The 19055-nt window shown below is 37.3% G+C and overlaps 1 protein-coding gene across 1 annotated transcript in view; it reads left to right on the top strand.

Annotated features, from left to right (window-relative positions):
- Window positions 1-18825, top strand: part of GNB1 (G protein subunit beta 1) — a 45326-nt gene extending 26501 nt beyond the window's left edge. The window contains exons 4-12 of the mRNA XM_066982237.1: window positions 2650-2688; window positions 3988-4094; window positions 5908-5971; window positions 8065-8227; window positions 10828-10894; window positions 12385-12586; window positions 13113-13329; window positions 16616-16723; window positions 17125-18825. Coding sequence (XP_066838338.1) covers window positions 2650-2688; window positions 3988-4094; window positions 5908-5971; window positions 8065-8227; window positions 10828-10894; window positions 12385-12586; window positions 13113-13329; window positions 16616-16722 — 966 coding nt within the window. The 3' untranslated portion in view covers window position 16723; window positions 17125-18825. The remainder of the gene's footprint in view (window positions 1-2649; window positions 2689-3987; window positions 4095-5907; window positions 5972-8064; window positions 8228-10827; window positions 10895-12384; window positions 12587-13112; window positions 13330-16615; window positions 16724-17124) is intronic.
- Window positions 18826-19055: the final 230 nt, after the last annotated feature.

Genomic DNA, 19055 nt, shown 5'->3' with positions numbered 1-19055 from the left:
TACGCCTGGTACGCTTTCCTGTCCCGTCTTGCATGTTCCTTCCATCAGTCTTCAGCATCTGTTCTCTGAATAGCCGGTCATATCTGGTAGAGATCTGTTGCAAAGATCTGGGAAGATACAGTACAACAATAGAAAGAAATAAAATTTTCTGCTGTTGTGTTTGTTCTGAAGTCCTAGTCTTTAATCTAGGATATGTCAAAACTAAGTAAAATTATTGCCTGCCTTGGGTTAAGTTTGTAGTACATGCCTTCATTGTTCCCTCTCTGTCTCAGGCCTTTCTCAAAACTTGTAGTATATGGGAAGTATTCTTTTATTGCTTTCTGGCTAGCCAGCCAACAGGAAGTGTCTAAACTGACTGCAAAGCTCAGATTTGTCACTGGTACCAAATGCTGCCAGTCTCTTAACTCCACAGAATAAAATCTGTGTGCTGCAGCACCATGCTTACAGGTCTGAGTATTTGTTCTTCTCGTGGCAGTGGAGTAAGTAGGGACAGACTTTGCACACAACAGGCGTAGTCCAAGAATACGTGAACTCCCTGTTCTCTGACAAGTTTCTTCACACCCTTCCACTTTCTCCCTGCCTGCTTCCCCCCACTTTAAAAAAAAAAAAAGGGGGGGGGGGGTGCAGGGCCTTAGATGGTAGGAATTGTCAAAAGCTAGCTGACATGTCTTGGTTCAGATTTTGCCAAAAATTTTTCACAGCTATTTGTCCATGGCAAGATCATAAGGTACTTGCTTAGTCCCCCCTGTGTCAGTTTTGGCTTTAGTGTATGTCAATGTAGTTGTTCAAAGTGCATTTGCACGTTTACCATGTGAACGCAGTTTGAAACTTAACTGTATCCTTGCCAAAATTCATGAGGCTTTGATTTGAACTTAATTTAGAACAGGTGTTAAGCCATCTTACCCAGACACTGGCTCTTTTCTATTGGTTACAATTTCCCCCAAGAGTGAAAACAAGGCATCTTTTCTTTCCCTGTAACATTCTATGGGGAGAATGTGGTACTCAGGCACTTCTGTGGCTTCTTGTCCTCTACAAGCACGAGTTCCATGTTCCAAGAAAAATTATAATGATAAAACCTAAGGCTATAATTTCTGAAGTCCATGTCCACTGAGAATGCAAACTTCAGTGAGGTGCACAGTAAATTACTTCATACTGTTGTAAAGACTGGAGACTAGTCTAATGGATTTATATATTGGCTTTTTTTCTAAAACTGTATTTATTATCTCAGTCCCTTCAGACGTAAAAGCTATATAGAAAAAGAGAATATAGTGTATTACTGCATGAAAACAAGCAAGAGCACTCTTATTATGGAGTAGCATTCATCCTGAAATGAGCATAAACCAATTTATTAGTATGACAGTTTGCTTAGATGCTTTTAGTTTTTGTTTAATGCTTCTTTCAAGCGACTATGTAGATCGCTGGTTACAGCTTAAACTGAGTCCTGGTACAAGGATTTGCATATACACCAATGCACATGTGGGTGCACACACGCACGCAGAGAGGGTGTTTGCATGTGCTTCTTGAGCAGAGTTCGGGCAGGTGCTGATAACTACAAAATCATGTGCACTTCACAGGAATATCTGCACAAGCCTCTTCAATTTGTTTTCCCCACTGCTAGCCTGGAATAATTCTCTGAAGTTTGTGTTCCTAGGCAGAAAAAATATCCACTAAGTCTGAACAAAAAGCCCCAAAGTATTTCCTCTGGAAAACTATTCTATTACCCAGTAGTTCTTACAGCAAAAATGAAGTTATTGAGCTTGTTTTCTTTTTCTTAGACGTGTTTTTTCTACTTCCTTCTATGGTTCAGGAACTTTTCTCTCAGATTTTCATGGTTTCAGATAGCAGCTTTGTTTTCTTCATTTTTCTCCCTTGCAGTCGCATATACTTGTCTCATCTGTATCAGTCCATGTTGAGTTTTTGTCAGATTCTTCCTGATTTATCAGTTTTTCTGGTAAAGGGATATTCAAACAGCTGGAAAGCAAATGGGATTGCATCAGATCCGCATTAGGAAAAGGAAATTCAATATTGCTGAGCAGAAGATCCAAATTTTTTGTTTTTCCCTTTAATAACTCTTTTTTTTTTTTTTTTTTACTATTCGTAAGAAGAAAATTCCAGTTGTGCACTTAATGTCGTTAACTCTTGTTTACCACTTTTAGGTAGTAATGGAAAAGCTTTGTTTCTCTTCAGTATCTGCTTAAAATGGTTATGGTTATTTAGAGTTGAAATTGAAAAATCCCACATAACTAAAACAGCTGAGCCCCTCTGAGCTGATTCTGTTCAACCAAGGTGCTGTTGTCTGACAGTTTGCTAACAAAAGGGTAATTTGTGTATCTTAACTAGTTTGAGAAATGGATGCATCTCCTGTATTCATTATTTATTTATGGAACATAGTAAATGCTGCATTTCATTATGTCTGGGATCTTTTGTTGGGTAATAGGTTTCATGACAAGGAAGTTTCAAATGCTCAGCATATTTCGACAGCAGTCTGTCATGTTATGTTCGTGCTGGGGTTAGGATGGGTCCCCTCTGGATAACAAGCCAAAATGCTCTCTGAACCCTATTTTGTGAGGACTTGATTAACTTTACAAAATGGAAGTAGAGCACAAATAAATGTGCAGAACTTCCTCTGATTTCTTTCTTCTGTTGCAGGATGCTAGAAAAGCATGTGCAGATGCCACCTTGGCTCAGGTAAGCATTTGAGTTTTTAAATGAAAATCTGTCTCCTTTATGAAAAGGAAATATGGTATAAAAAGATAAGTGAAATAAATCTTGAAACCTGGGGAGAATTTAGTCTGCTGTGGATTATGTCATTGGCCGAGGTGACTAGTATTTGCTTGTTTTTCTACATATATCACGTATCAGTTTATTCTTGCTACCTACTTCAGTCTGTTTACTTGAGAGTTCGCTAATCCATGTGTCTGATTTAAATGTGTTGGTACAGAAGTGATTTGTCAGTTCATTCATTTAAAATATCACCAAAATACTAAGTAAAAAAGAGTAATACCAACATTATGTGAACATACGTATCTTAGTTTGTGAGGTATGGTGTTCCAGGTTGAACACACAATTTTCCAGGGTGAAAGTATGCAAAAAAAATCCAAACCACCCCCACCAAAAAAAAAAAAACCACAAACAACTCAGTATTATTAATAAGGGAGGTCCATCATGAAGAGTTGTGTAAGGGAAATGCTTTTACCTGTTCATTTGAGGCCTGAACTGTTCTGATGGCCTTTGAAAAGAAGCAGAGACCTTTGCTCGAATGCACTTGCTAAATAATTCTGCAACACGGAGAGAGAAGTATGCAAACTTTATCCATAAAACAAATTTGCAAACTCTTGGATTTGTTGTGATATGTACTCATTATATATTACTGGAAATGTGTGCTGTTTTAACTGATGTTTTTTTCCAGGCTGGAGAACTCATTTATGTTAAACTTAACAGGCAAATGATGGCTAAACTAAATTACTTCCTCACTTTGCTATTTACCTATTCCAGAGCTTGCTTCTATCTTCCAGAAGTTAAAATAAAACAAGAGTACTCTGAATTTAATATTCCAATATTTAGAAGGGAAGGTTGTCTGGGTCTGAAAGCAAGTTACTTATTCATCCAACAAAAGTAGAGGCATGTCTAAAGCCCAACACATTGCACTCCCTTGTAGAAAAAAAAAGTTATCCAAAAGGAGAAACCCCCTCCATCAGAGATCTGAAGTCTTAGAAGTCTAAGACGATACCACCAAAACAAAGTAATTTCGGATAGTTTCTATAAGTGTTATAGAGAGGCTGCATCTAGAGCAGATCTTTTTGCTTGATAAATAAGCAAGTACTCTGTAAAATGAAGTACCTGCTAGGCATTAAAAAATCAGTCAATATTCAAAATGAAAGACTTCCTGATTTACATTGCAATGCTCATTTAAATGTGATTATTTATGATGTGTTACTTGGAACTGTGTAGTGAAAAACTGAGGGTATGACACAATTCTAATTACAGATCACAGCCAATATCGACCCAGTGGGGAGAATTCAAATGCGCACTAGAAGAACGCTCCGGGGACACCTGGCTAAAATTTATGCAATGCACTGGGGGACTGATTCCAGGTGGGTGTTAGTGATACAGAACTGGATCATTGGGCTTCACTGTGCTTTGGAAAGTTGAGTGCACAGAAATGTTATTTACCTGTTCTACCACTAGGAACCACTAGTTCCAAGAGAATTCAGGCAACCGGGAGAACTCAGAAACTATTAATAAGACTTTTTTCTTCCTGACTTGCATATTTTTTTCATGAGAATAAATTTGTCGCCAGAATACCAGTTATGTCTGCTTGCCCAAAAAATATAGTTGTGGTACCATGTGAATTCTGAGGAAATGTGGTGATGCAGCAGGTCTCACCATTTCTTGTTGTGTTTTTTTTTTTCCCCTTAAATTCTTCTTGCTAACTGCTAATGTTCAGTCTAGAGAGAAGCTAAATGATGCCAGTGTCAGCTACTTTCGTTTTCTTTTCTTTACAAGGATTTTAAGGCACACTAATGACAGCAAATCTTCAAACTTCAGTTAAGACCCTGTTGCTGCTTCCTTGCAGGGATGGATAAATTCTTTTTCCCCTTACGAATTTTTAAGTTACGAGTAAGGAATTTAACAGCTAGCCTCTTTCTACTCAGAACAGAGTAGAAGGGAGGGTTGATATCATTAAAGTTACTTTCTATCAAATTTGTGTAAACGAGCTGTGCTGTGTGAAGGAATTGCATGAACTCTTATGTGTATGTGTACAGGGGAACCACTAAAACAAAGTAGCCAAGTGCTTAGCAAAGTAAAATATGCATTATGTAAATGGAAAATAATTTGTGATGTTCCACTTACAGCTTCTGAATTGCTTAGTAATTAAAAATTGGAATGGACAATTGTTACATGATGAGTTAAACTTGGTAGGGTTTTGTGCCTTAGTTTTCCTGTGCCTGTGAAAGAAGCTCATGTCTCACAGGAATGTGGAATTCATTACTTCTAGCGCTCTTTGTTTTATCAGTTATTTAAAAGACAGGGATTCAATCTCTTGTCTGGCAAAAGTGCATCATAACAGCTGTAAAATATAACCTAGATCAAAAAAAAAAAAAGGCAAAGCCACACGAGCACTTCAGTGATTGCACTGCACTTTTCAGCTGGAAATGGTCAGAGAGGAAGAGTCATGGAACAAATCTGAATACTGTACTGGACTATTGCATCTGAATTTAGTTAGAAAAGGCCAAGCAGATGTTTCATGCCAGTATTCCCATCTATCTTTAAACATAGTAAAAGCATGTAAGAGAGTTCTGAACAATTAACTAGAACCTCATGTGTCAAACAGTTGCTGAGTGTGGAGTGAGGTGTTGATTTAAAAAATAAACTAAAACAAAAAAAAAATCTTCCTAAAGCTACCCCTTCCATTAGTGATATCTTCACTGCATTTCGTTTTTATTTCCTTTGTATTTCAGTGCTGACATTGATTCAGGCTTTTTGGACAGCTTAAAATTTTAACTCCTGTCCTACAAACAGGAAAATGGGAATCTATACCATCAACTTGTTTTCCCGACTCAGTGAATCTGAAACCTGTGTCTAGAACACACAAGCACCAATTCCATGCGACATTTCTGCCTCAGTTTTCATGATTGAGATGCTTGTTATGTGGTGACCGTCATTCTGAAATCTGAATGTGTGGACATGTTGGTGTCCCATCACATATTTGCACAGTATTCATCACTTAAAGTTGATGGCATCCAAAATAATCTTTCTGGTGCTAATAACTAGAATTGAGTAATGACACGCTATACTTAAATGGTTTCAAGTACCTTGGTTTTGATAGTGGAGACAATTGCCATCAAAATGTGTTCCTCTTTGTCCTCCTGCAATGATTGTGTTTACCTCCTGTTTCCTTTCTAGGCTTCTAGTTAGTGCCTCCCAGGATGGCAAACTTATAATTTGGGACAGCTATACTACAAACAAGGTAAGATTAACTGGTGTGTTGCTATATAATTCAATTGTTAATAGAAGGAAGGAAGGATCATCTGTCATGATTTTGGCTGCATTACTTTTGTAGTCAGAAGCCTAAATTTTGACTTTTCTAAACCAATAAAGAATATAGCAGTATCCTAAGTGTGTTGTATATGAAAATGTGCACCACAAACAGAAAACAACAAAATAGTTCAAGGGACTGCTTTGATTTATTTCGATGCTGCAGAATCACTGATCAACAAAGAGCAAGAAGTAATCAGCATGTTGCACCAAAATAGAGGTTTAAGAATAGCCATGGTAATTTGTTGTCTGCAGTGAAGGATTGAAAGACCTGAAATATGTGTCGTCATTTCCTGGCTGCAGTCATATGATGCAGACGAGAATTACTTTTACTTTCACATGACACTGGTTGGTATTTAGTGGTTATAGTTACAGTTAAAAGGGCTAGCAACAGTTCGCATGCTGCCCCTTTGACTTCAGTTGGGAGGGATACTTAAGCCTCTTGGACACAGGAGCATGGAATTGACTTTTCCAAACAAATTTTCCTGACTTGGTTCATATCAGAGCCTTATAAGCAATTTTGCCAATGTGCATAAGCTAATGGCATGCTGCAGAGGGGAAGCAGAAACAAACACTTGCAATAGTAACTCCTAAAGCTGGGATGACTAAAATCTGTTAAGTTGTGAAATTATTGAATCCATAGCTTTACTAAAGAATAATAATACTGTTTGCAAAATAAAAATAAACCTTCCATTTTTTGCTTTTATGCTCTTTTTTTTTTTTGACCCTAACCCCTAGGTAAATGGGTTTTAAATGACTGCAACAGAACTGGAAGATGCTAAAATAATCACTGTGCACCATTATTTCTGTATTAGTATCTCCTACTTTGATATGAATGTTAATTAATCCATGGCATCACCAAGAGGCAGAGAGCAGCTGTCTTATCTAGATGGAATGGAATCAGAGTTTGGTACCAGACGGATATTTTTTTTACTAGAATCAGAGATGGAACTCCTCAGCTGCTGGAAACATCTCCCCCCATAACTGTTGGCAAGATTGGTTCAGTGAAATAGTGACTGAGTTGTGTGGGTTTTGTTGGTTTTGCTCTGTTCTTAAACAAACAAAAAACCACCTGGAATTACAGCTAACAAATAGCTTGGTGTTAAAACAGTATTAAATTTGTCTGGGTAGCACCTGGAAGTAGTTGATGCAAAACATTTGAATGATAGCCTGCAGATGTTTCTTGGCCATTGCAGCACAGAGTGGATGTAACACAGCTGTCATAAAAAGATCTTTTCCGCATGATAAGATAAGTGACTCAAGGTAAATATTCTAGGTAGTTCCTTGTTAGAAAACTTCTGAAAAAGATCTGGTCATGTTGTTAGCACAGTATTGTTCTCTAACTGCTGATCACTGCTGCATCACTGCTAACTGTAGCAGTGGAGGACCAGACACTAGTCTTTGCTATTTACTTCAGAAATGTGAGAGCATTGTGAATATTGCATGGGAGCTCACGATATACATAAGGATATGATCCCTTTCTCAAAGATGTTATGAACAAATTTGAAGGATGAATGCAATAAATTAACAAGATAGAAAATGTTTGGTTTCAATATTTTTTATAAAGTTTTGTTGAGCACAGAATGACAAGGAAACATGGGGAGTTATTTAAATACAAAGTCTGATTGCTTGCAGTGGATTTCCAAAGAAGGATTTAAATGGCAGCGAGAGTAGCAATTTCCTCACTTGTTCATTCACAGCATAGCATCTAAGCCTGGAATTGGCAGTTCTGCTGACTGTACTTGGAAGTCAATATTTTCCTGAACCTATTACAAACCAATAGTAATCAGAGCACTGAAATGAAATCATTTAGTTTTTACCAAAATTGCTGATTAAACTGAATTCAGGAAAGGCAAATCCAAGGTTTTAATTACATCATTACTCGGTCTTACAAGCTATTTATTTTCTTCTTGTGCTTTTGACCAAAAGATGTGTGGCTTGAGAGAGAGGGAGATGAAAACCTCCTGATGGGGAAGTACTGAATGAGTTGTTCTGCAGATGAAGGATTTAATGTATCTGTTTCAGGTGCATGCTATTCCCCTGCGTTCATCTTGGGTCATGACTTGTGCATATGCTCCTTCTGGAAATTATGTGGCTTGTGGTGGTCTTGATAACATCTGTTCCATCTATAACTTGAAAACTCGTGAAGGGAATGTACGTGTCAGCCGTGAACTAGCTGGTCACACAGGTGAGTACCTACTCAGTGATCTAAGTTACCTAAGTACATGGTGCAGATTGTTTTTTTTTAAATCTGTTCAAGTTTCATTGGAATGTTATTTTACTGCCTGGTGTGGTATGGCTTTGTTAATAAGTTGTTCAAACTCTTCTGTGTGTTAGTCCCTCTGCTGTGTTTTTGGAATTTATCAGAAAGGGAGATGTAATTACAAAACACATTTTCTAAACGATTTTCTCCTCTTGCTTCCAGCTTTACTAGCTTTTATGCTGTTGCTTTTAAAAGTACGTTGAATTACTTGTTTGGTCCTTAGCCACTGGTAGTCACAAGCCTTATACAGCTGTTTCAGTTTTAACTGCTTGGATGATAATTGATTTTCCTCCTTTTTGCCTAAAATACAGTACCCTAATTTTTACCTTAAGTTTCTGTTTCTAAGGTGGGCTGTCATGTGAGTGAGGCAAGAAAGGTAGCCTTGTAGGCTTCGCCAGTTTAATTAGGCTGTAAACAGCAGCTGCAAGGTTCTGTTAGTGACAGATGAAGCAGAATTCATCTAGCTAGGTAAGAAGGACTATAGAAACACAGTTGTTGCGAAGTTTTTTGATTTTTTTTAAATTTTTTTTAGTTTAGGGGATGAGTTGAAATTTTTTCTTTCTGATCCAAGAAGCTCATTGTCACAAAGTACCTTTAAAAGCAAAATAGCTGAATGAAGATACTCTCTGCTCCCTAAACAATGCAGTTAAGGGAGATGAGCACCTGCCAAGTGTGAACTGCTTTTGTATATTGTCTGATAATGGACAGTTTGCTTTTTTTTTGGTGAATGGGATTGGAATTTTTTCAGAGGAGGGGTGGGAGGTGGGTGGGTGTTTCTTAAACTCCACTGGAAATGAAAATTCTGGCTATATGTGTGTTCTTGTATCTTGTAGAGTCCTAGTGAAGTATTGAGCCTGTAAAACACATCAGTAGTTTGCTTTTTTTTTGCAGAATCAGTAATTCCTCCAGAAATCCGAGAAAGGGATTCATCTGTAAGGCTGCAGTTGAGAAGCTGCACGTCATTTTTCTTGTCTTTTTGTTTCCACAAAAAGTGTAATCCGAAATGCAGCAAAACAGACACGGATTGCTCTAGAGGTTGCCAGCTTGGCTCTGGAGAAAACCTTTAATGGTTCTTTGGAGAAAGCATCAGGTGGATTCTGTGTCTGGCTGTTTTTTCTGTCTCATCAAACCTCTAGTTACAGGGTAAAGAAAATGGCACGAAGACTACTCTTTGAAGGAAACTAAAGTTACTCAGAAATGAATAGTTGTACATTAATGAATTTTTATACAGAAAAAGTTGAAGGTGTATTAAAGTGGGCTTACTGCTATTTAATTTTCTTTCAGTGGGTTTTCTTCTGTGGTATGATTCATGTAATTTAGAAGAATTCTGTACCCTCGGGGTGGAGTCGAGGGTGTGGGAAAGCAATGTTGATTGGACCTTCAGATAATAATAGTGGTTGTGATGTGACCACTTAAAGTGATTTATTAGGAGGTCCTCTCCCCACCACACAAACCCCTTTCAGGGCACAAGGAGAATTGGAATGATCTTTGGACACAGGGAGCTTTGGCTTTCAGTGAGTGGCCTTGTGTATGCATATAAAAGGCTTTAGCAATAAAAAGAGCATTATTTCTGTGGTGCTCCAGCTGTTTAATGGTCTTTTTAAGTTTATATGCTGTATTTATAGATGGGAAAACATGGATTTTTGCATAACACAAGGCAGAATTCCCTTGTAATGCAAGGGAAATCAACAGAATACATTTGAGACCTGACCAATTCATGTGCAGTCTTCTCAAAGGAGCAGTTTTAATGAGCTGCTTTTCTGTTGGTGAATTGCACAACACCTATAGCTGGAAGCCGATGTTTACAAATTTTCCTACTTTGCCATAGCTTAAATTTTCAGAAGATTGATTGTGCTTTAGAAAACACACTGACGTAGAGGTGGCTGGGACAGACTGATTTTGTAACCAGAGTTGCTATGTTGATAGCTTGGCATCTGGTCCTCCAGTAGAAAGAAGGTTCACAGCATTCAGATAATTCTTTGTTTCTTTGTACTGACCAAGAATGTAGTTTTTTTTTTTCAATAGCTGTGTGATCCAGTCCGTGCCACAAACACTTGTTGCTCCTGGATGTTGTAAAGATCCACTTTCTTAGGAAGTTCAGTGTACAGTGCCAGATAACCTGTACTTCTGTCCAGGTTGGCCGGTGGATTTGAGAGGTTTGCCTCGCTATTCCATCTCTCTTTCTCTCTCCCCTTCTCCTCCTCTGCCCACTTTCTACCAAAAGAAAAACCAGTAAGATATTTTCAGACCCCTACTTCAGTAATTTTCTTCTGTGTGTTTGTTTAGATCAATTTGCTGATACTAATGTATTACTATACTGGTTGAATTGGGCATGGCCTGTAGAGAGCCTAAATATATTTTGTCTCAAATTTCCAAGGTTCCTGTGTAAAAATTGTCTGTGGTGTGTTTTATGTATAGTAGCAACATCTTGCAGCACCTCCAGGGGAGGAAGAAGGAACATCTAAGTCTATATGCAGTGTGAAGAGTAGTCTCTGATTTTATTGATCAACATATTTTGCTTTCAGGATACTTGTCATGCTGTCGTTTCTTGGATGATAATCAAATAGTTACCAGCTCTGGCGACACCACTTGGTAAGCAGTAAAATTGTGACATGATTGCTAGTGAAGACTTTTCACATTTAAACTCTGATATTGAAGAAAACCTAATTCTTCATAAAGCTGATAGTCATCCAGAAGATTCAACATGATTGATTATTGCTCATATGTCATGTTATTACTAATAATGGAAAACATGGTCTTTCAAGTGTTTTAGCTTTGGCTGTTCAGTTATGCCCATGTTCTGAAGAGCCTGACCTAATTCTTTCTGATAAGATGGTATGTGGTAATTTTTAGTATAACTATTTGGCTTTCAGAAATCAGTATACTAGACTAGTGACTCTTCTCCAAGTACTTCAGTATTCAGTTTTCATTACTTTTTCTTGAAAGTCATATTTGGATGTTTTTAATACAAAATGCTACTATTCAGAAGAGCTCCTAGAAAATATTCTATGGTGACAGCAGATGGGTTTTTTTTGAGGAGAATGTAGGTGTTTGTCTTAATAAATACTAGTTTCGGAACAAAAAAGGTCTCAATCTTCTTTTCATCAATTTTTCTATTATATCTGCTTCTTAAAAGCAATGCAGCTCTCCCAGGCAGCAGTTCTTACAGCAAAGGTTGTCTAATATATACCTCTCCTACACAATGTCAGTCTCTTTGAAGACCCATCTATTAGTCCACTGATTTTGAGTAGCTATTGAATATAGACATTTGTTTTTATACTGAAAGATTCCTAAATATAGTTTTCATTAAAAAAAAAAAAAAAACAACAACACACCACCAACAACAAACAGGATCTGTTAAAACAAGGCTCTTCTAAAAGATTATACAACTGCTTCAGGAGTTATCATAGTAACTTGATGGTTGTCTGGATAAATTTGTCCTTGATAGCACCTCGGATCAGCCAGGCTCTGAGAGTGACGAAGTACCACGATCTTCTATTTGCAAACCTGTTGCTGATGGATTTGGTTTGAGAAATTAGACAAATTAAAGGGATAGTTGCATTGTTTCATTCTTTTACGCTCTTTGATCAGAGTAGTAGTGATTTTGCTGTCTTGGGGAAAATGTGGCTTTAAGACAACAAACATAATTCACAAAGTTATACATTCACAGTGATATTATAAAAAGGAGGCTGACTCAACTACTGCTGTAGCCTTACAGCTGCTACTTTATCCACTGGACAGTGAAGTCATTGCCATGGCTCAGGAGCTCTGTGTATAAACAGCCATGAAGATTAGTCCTTTTTTTCCCCCTGTTCTGCGTTTTAAAAACACCAATATCTTAAAAATTGAAGATGACTTTTAAAATCTGCTATGTACAATTATTGTGTAACATAGCTAAGTAGTTCAGCAAAGAATGTCTGTTTTTGTACTCTCAATATATTTTTATTAATACTTCATGGACATTCTCTTTTTAGAAGAGAAATTAACAGGTTTAGATGAAATCTGCTGTATAGACTTTCTAATGGAGCACGAAAGATAACATGAATGTGTTGATTTTTGCCTTTTTAATTATTTTTTTCAAGCGCTCTCTGGGACATAGAAACTGGTCAGCAGACAACTACATTTACTGGGCACACTGGAGATGTCATGAGTTTGTCTCTTGCTCCCGATGCCCGGTGTTTTGTTTCTGGTGCCTGTGATGCCTCTGCCAAACTGTGGGATGTTAGAGAAGGAATGTGTCGGCAAACCTTCACTGGCCATGAGTCGGATATCAACGCCATTTGTGTAAGTATCAGTTTGAACAGAGGACATGGGATTTAAATCTGGTTTTATATTGCTTTCGTCTCAGCTATTAAGCATATACTGTGTGGTGTAGTTCTCCACAGCTAGATATCCATTGTGGTAAGTGGAAATGGTGACTAAGGTAGTTTTTCTACACTTGTTATTAATTACTTCACTGTTTTTGCCCATATGCCGGTAGTGGAGAGGGGAACATTCTTTATTGCTGCTTTCTTTTTGTACTTGGTCCCTACAAAATAATATAGTCAAAGAGGCAGACATCAAGTCCAACTTGGGAGCTAGGGTAAAGTTCTATTCCAAACACACAGCTGTGGAGTACTTTGGAGGTGATGGGCTCTATACTTGAGTGCCAGATGAAAAGCTTTTTTTTAATTTTTAACTTCTCTGTCTTCCAGGTATAATGTACGTGGCAGCTTTTGAGTAATTTGTCCATTTTGTCAGCTACTTTGAAATTAATTTGCAATCTTTTGTCTTTTTTTTTATTCCTATTCCCTTCTGCCCCTCACTGAAGTTCTTCCCCAATGGCAATGCATTTGCCACAGGCTCAGATGATGCTACATGCAGGCTTTTTGATCTTCGGGCTGATCAGGAACTAATGGTTTATTCACACGATAACATCATCTGTGGCATCACCTCTGTAGCATTTTCCAAGAGTGGACGTCTCCTCCTAGCTGGTTATGATGACTTTAACTGCAACGTGTGGGATACACTGAAAGCTGATAGAGCAGGTAAACATATTTGGTTTTAAATATGAGAAACAGTGACATTCTGAATGTGTGAGCTGTGACATTATGTGCAGATTTGTTAACAGTCCCTGTCTCAACTTCAGAACTCAGTGATAGCCTGTTTTAAGATGACGAGCAGTGTAAATATGGCTTACCGATAATAACAAATTGATTGGAATACTTTTGAATGATGAAAGGGAACAAGGGATGGTTGAGAACAGGAAGACTGCCATTAAAAACAAGGTTTTGGAGATGGGGGGGGCTATACGTATTTTTATTTTATTTAGCCCATGGCGTTGTTTTACATGAGTTGTTCAAAGCAATTCAACATACTGTCTACCATCTCCTCTATGGAGGTCTTACTGTTGCCTGACTTCAGCAATTGACAGAGCAGCTTACAGAAATAGTACAAGTTGGAAGTGGATAAGCTATCAAATGCTGTCAGATGTTTCATATTCCACTGAACAGTTGCATTGATTTTATGGTATTGTAGTTGTCAAGCAGCAGTTTGGGTTCATTGATTTTCATCATTTCCAAAATCATTTGTACACTAAACATTTCTGCCAGAAAGGTTTTATTAAAATATACTCCTTAGTTATTTCGTGTGAGTTTTTAAAGTAGAAACCAACTGACACTTTAGCATGGGCTAATAAAAGGATCACTGAAGGTGTTGCCACATCAGGCAATCTACCTCTTTTGTAAGAATTTTGCTACTCATCAATGTGGCTACTTAAGTAAACGTATCTTTTATGATATTTATTTGTAGTGGTAACTGTAGGGACAACAGAATAAAATGATTGTGCAGATTCACTCTTGAGGAAGTGAATAGGAATTATATGTCCCAAAAGTTCAGATAATTTAACTGGAGTTCTTTAAAATCAAAACTTCTATTAGAAAAAAGGAGAAAAAGTACACATTATGTCACAAATGTGTTGCTGGTTGTATCAGAACAGGGGATGATGACGGGAGCCTACTCTGTTACTGAATAAAGTGTTTCTGGGCTTTTAAAATTACATAGGTCTGCTTTAAAAGCAAACAAAAACCACCAACCAAGCAGAATATCCCTTTGTGTGGAGTTGGAAGGATTAGTTCCAAGCACGTTATTTGGTGCAAATTGACTTACTGCTTTGAGAGGACTGTGTACTAAAGGTAGAAAAGATATGAATATGTAACCCTGGACTACACCTAAGTAATTTCCATTTGATTTCTTAATTTATCAGCTTTGTCTTAGCACTCAGATTTTACTCTTTCTTCCAGAATTCATGACAGTTTTTACTAGTGCTGAGAAATTGGAACTGTGGGCACATTAACAGCATTTGGTTCTATTTGCAAGTTAATGATGCCAAATGCAATTACTGAAATACTGAAATGCATTTGTTGAAATCAGCCTCACCTGTGTGTTGAGATTTGTAGCTCAAAAGTCTTGTACTTTAATTATTGAGACCATAAATGTGTATGTAGGCCTGTACGTACCTAAAACTTGGCAATGAGTTGAGAAATTGCTCTCCATTAATGTTTAGATTAGTTTACAATTAGTTGTAATTAAGCACTGTGAAAATAAAATATTTAATGCTTTATTAAATTAGATCAGCAGGTAAGTCCTTTTACACAACTAGCAGCTAGATTTAGGTTCACAAATGGTGTTTCACCTGCTCTGGAAATATCATATAGGTGATGGCGTATAACAAAGTACTGAGGGAGATGACCAGGGAAGAGAATTTTGTGACTTACTCAATTGTGTTTTGTCCTGTATTTCTTCTTTGAAATTACGTCATGAAGACAAAAGAATGGGAGGGGAGGTGATGATCTGGCTTACTTGTAGAAATGAGGAAAAAATTTTATACTAATCTGTATTGTACAGTCTGTGTACTCATGAAATGCGATTTTTTTAACTGCCAAATTTTAAACTGATTTAAGCAACTGCTTTAAATTTTCTGCTTATTGAAATGTTCTGAGACTTAGATTGCTGAGCAGAATTTACACTTGCCTAGTGCCTGATTCTATATTAAACACCTTTGTAGCTGATATGTTCAGAACAAATTGTGTAAGCCTTCTTGGCTCGCTCTCTGGTTTATCAAATTGCAGCACTTACTGATGGTGGTGGCAGACTGTCAGTTCTAATGTATTAATGCTATTTCCCAGCAAATTCTAGGTAACTCCTAGGCACTTGCGTCAGCTCTGGCAGCTGGCTTCTGTATCATGCTGAATTTTTGAAGATTGTATCATCCACTTCAACACTTACGATTTGGTTTCTGCTGCAGAAGTGCAGAATCCTGTGCTGAGCCTTAGACTCGTATACAGATTTAATAGGCTCTGGAGATTAAGGGTATTACAGTCTTACATTTCTGATACACTTGATAAAAGCAGTTACTTTTTCAAACATCAGGAATCCTTGTGTAGGAAGTAGTGATTTTTACACTGAATTAAGAGTTAAAAATCACTAATTCTTTAAATGTACTAGCTTGTATGAGAACTGAAACTTCCTTCATAGTAAACGAAGGGGAAAAACCCCAAAATATGAAGGAGGTAAGTCCTGCGTGCAGTGTAATTTGATGCAGAAAGATTAATCGGTCTGTTATGCAATCTGTCAAACATATCTTAGCTCAGTGCAATGGGCTGTGTAGAGCTCAAACATAAGTAGGTTTTGTTTTTACCTCCTTGAAACAGTTAAAGGGAATAGAGGTAAATGTTGGCTCCCTTTTTGCTGTTTAGTTTAGTGTCTCAGTTGTTTTATTTTTAATGGTACTATAATTGATTTGCAGCAGATCTCCATATTGGCAAAAACTATGTAGGTGTTGAAGTTTTGGAAGTGCCTATAAACATAGTAAGATAAAAATAGATGGAAAATGCTTCAGTGTTCAGAACATAAATCAGCTTCTTGTTCAGTGCATTCAAAACTTTGCAAAATTTAATTGATCTTAACCACTGCGGAGAGGAAATACTAAGTGCTGTGCAGTGCATGGTTATACTGTGTTAACATGACACTGTTGGCAGGATTTTCAAGGCAGTGATTTCACAACTCAGAAGAAGGCAGTAAGGTCATAATGCAGGGTATATGCAAAATTTTGGAGTCAGGCATTTTCTGCGTTACTGCCTTGCAAACCCACCCAGTTATTTCTAAGTTTGTGCCTGAAAAAGCAGAAGCATTTACAAATCTAAACCACTCTTGTTCAGAATTTTTGGATGTATAGGGTGAGTAATCCAAACACGGCTGCCTCAGAGTTACTTGAACAGAAATAAGAAATCATCAGAGCAATGTAATAGGTTTGTTGCATGTTCTTATTTATAGGTGTCCTTGCTGGTCATGATAACCGTGTCAGTTGCTTAGGTGTGACTGATGATGGTATGGCAGTGGCAACAGGATCATGGGACAGCTTCCTCAAGATCTGGAACTGAAGTAAGTACACAGCAAAATAAGTAAGACTGTCCTTTTTTGGTGTTCAGATGCTTTTTTCCAGGTCCAAGCAGTGCTTTTTTTGCTGATGCTATAAGCTTATAGTTCAAGTTAGGAAAGTCATGGGGGAAAAAAAACAAGTGTAGCTGTTTGTTTTGTTTGCTTTTAGAAGGCTGTTTGTTTAATGTATGCAATGACGTTTTTGTGGTCAGCTATTTATGGCAGGTTTTATTTTCCTGGTAGGGATGACTCTATGGTCTTTTGAGTCTGGGTTGGTAAATAAATGGTGTTCTTGAAAATGGGGAGATGATGGCAGAATGCATCAGTGGGTAGCAAGAGCAAAACTTGAAACCTGACTAGAATTTATCAAAGTGCAACTCTTAATACATCTTTCTGTGTGTCAGAAAAGCGGCGGACTCCGTGACTGGAAGAAGTTTCCAACGATTGAAAATTAAAAATGATAGCATATCCAATCCAACCATACTAACTTGGACCCCCATCCTCCCCAACTTCAAAGGGCAAGATCTTTTCCGTCTCCTGTTGCTGAAATGAAGAGCACAATTACCTTTCCAAGAAGAATTTCTGTGTTGTAAGCAAAATGAAATTGTGCATTCCTTTTGGGACCATTTTTTTTTTGTCTTGAGAATTTAAAAATCAAACACTATCATAAAAGCATGACCAGAAAATATACTTGAGCATAATTGTGAAACAGTTAGCTTTCACTGTAGTTTCCAAGTCAAAGTTAAGGACTTTATCTCACTCACTTGCAAATTTTAAAGTCATGTTTGTAGCAGGATTTTTTTCAAGTTTCCTTTTTAAATACATTTGTTTATGTATTTAATTGAGCAAAACAAGGGAGTCCTAGCCCAGAGCATCTGGGGGTTATTAACGCTGTAAATTTAGTCCCTAATTTTTTTTATTTTATTTTCTAGTATCACAAATAATTGTTGCACAAAACTTGGCATATATAGGGTAATGTTAAGCAGTAAGGTAACCAAGCACATGCTGTACAAGGTAATGAATGCTTGTTTAAAGAATCCTTTCACCTTTTATGGATAACAAATGCAATCCTTGGTCCCTCCTACCCCCCTCTTCTCACCACACTGATTTTTTTAATCTGTTTTGGTTTTGTCCACTTGAAAGGGCAATTTATATATCCTAACACTATCCTGTAGTCTCAACAACCAGGAATCTCTGTTTTCAAAAGAGACCTATCCTACACTTGGGTATTGAGTCAATTCTTTGTGTATGAAATGATGTACAAATCAATGTTTTGAAAATAATGATCTTGAACTTTCTAAGTTAAACAAAAAAACCTTTTTTGATTGTTTGCCATATTGGGTGGGTTTACTCTTAGAATCGCATGCTGTAGAAATGCTAAAAAGTGCATATTGGACTAAGTCCTCTAGATGTTTTTTCTTTGAAGAAATAACCTGTTTAAAAACTGTAACCATTGTCGCTGTATTCATTTATTGTTGCTACTCTGTGCATAAATCTATGAAGAACTCAAGTACAAAGCTATGCACGTTTTGGAGTAGCGTGATAAGTCACTTTTTTTTTAAAGAAACGGCCTGTTCAAACAATCGCTGTCAAAGATTCTGGGGTGTGGGAGGAGGGAACCTAAACCATCTTCTTTATAAATCAGTTCCTCACAGCCAGTTCCTCTTGTAGGATGAGTCCTTTGCATCTGATTAGAGTCATTTTTGTAATGAGCAGGTTTTCCTGGCTTTCTTTTCAAATAAAATGTTAAAAGCAGCAGTGTTTGGACAGCGGATTGTTCTGTTAAACTTTCCTATCTTCTCACTGTATCCAGAAATGCTCCTTCCTAGCAGCAGTAGTAGCTTTTCTCCATTTTGTTTTCTCTGCAACATTCTGTACAAAAATGTGCTGTAATTGTGCGTTAGGCCTGGATTTGGCATAAAAGATGAATTCCTTCTTTCTCTCTTTCATGAAACTACTCTGTAGAGCTTTCTCCACACCCTGTATCCCTCTTCACCTTTTGTATTTAATTTTAAAGTCAGTGTACTTCAAGAAAGCTGGATGCAAGATAGATACTATATTAAAATGTAATGTTATTTAAGATGTAATAAAGCAGTTTGACATGAGTTTTGACTGATCTGTTTTGCAGCTTATTGTTCTACCCACAAAACTGCTTCTGGCAGAATTTGAGTTACGGAATAAATACGAGAGAGATTTATACAGCCCCAGAACAAGTCTTTAATTGTTCAATATTTTAATTGGGCAGTGTATGCATTGTTTTAGAAGGTTTCAGCTCTGTGTGTGAAGAGATGCAGGCTTAGGTTTGTGGGGTTTTCGTTTTGTTTTTGAAGCTAAA

This window comes from Anser cygnoides, chromosome 23 (genome assembly GCF_040182565.1).
Source record: "Anser cygnoides isolate HZ-2024a breed goose chromosome 23, Taihu_goose_T2T_genome, whole genome shotgun sequence".
In the NCBI taxonomy this organism is placed as follows: domain Eukaryota; kingdom Metazoa; phylum Chordata; class Aves; order Anseriformes; family Anatidae; genus Anser; species Anser cygnoides.
The sequence above is the reverse complement of the archived record's forward strand: the minus strand, read 5'-3'. Positions and strand labels throughout refer to the sequence as shown.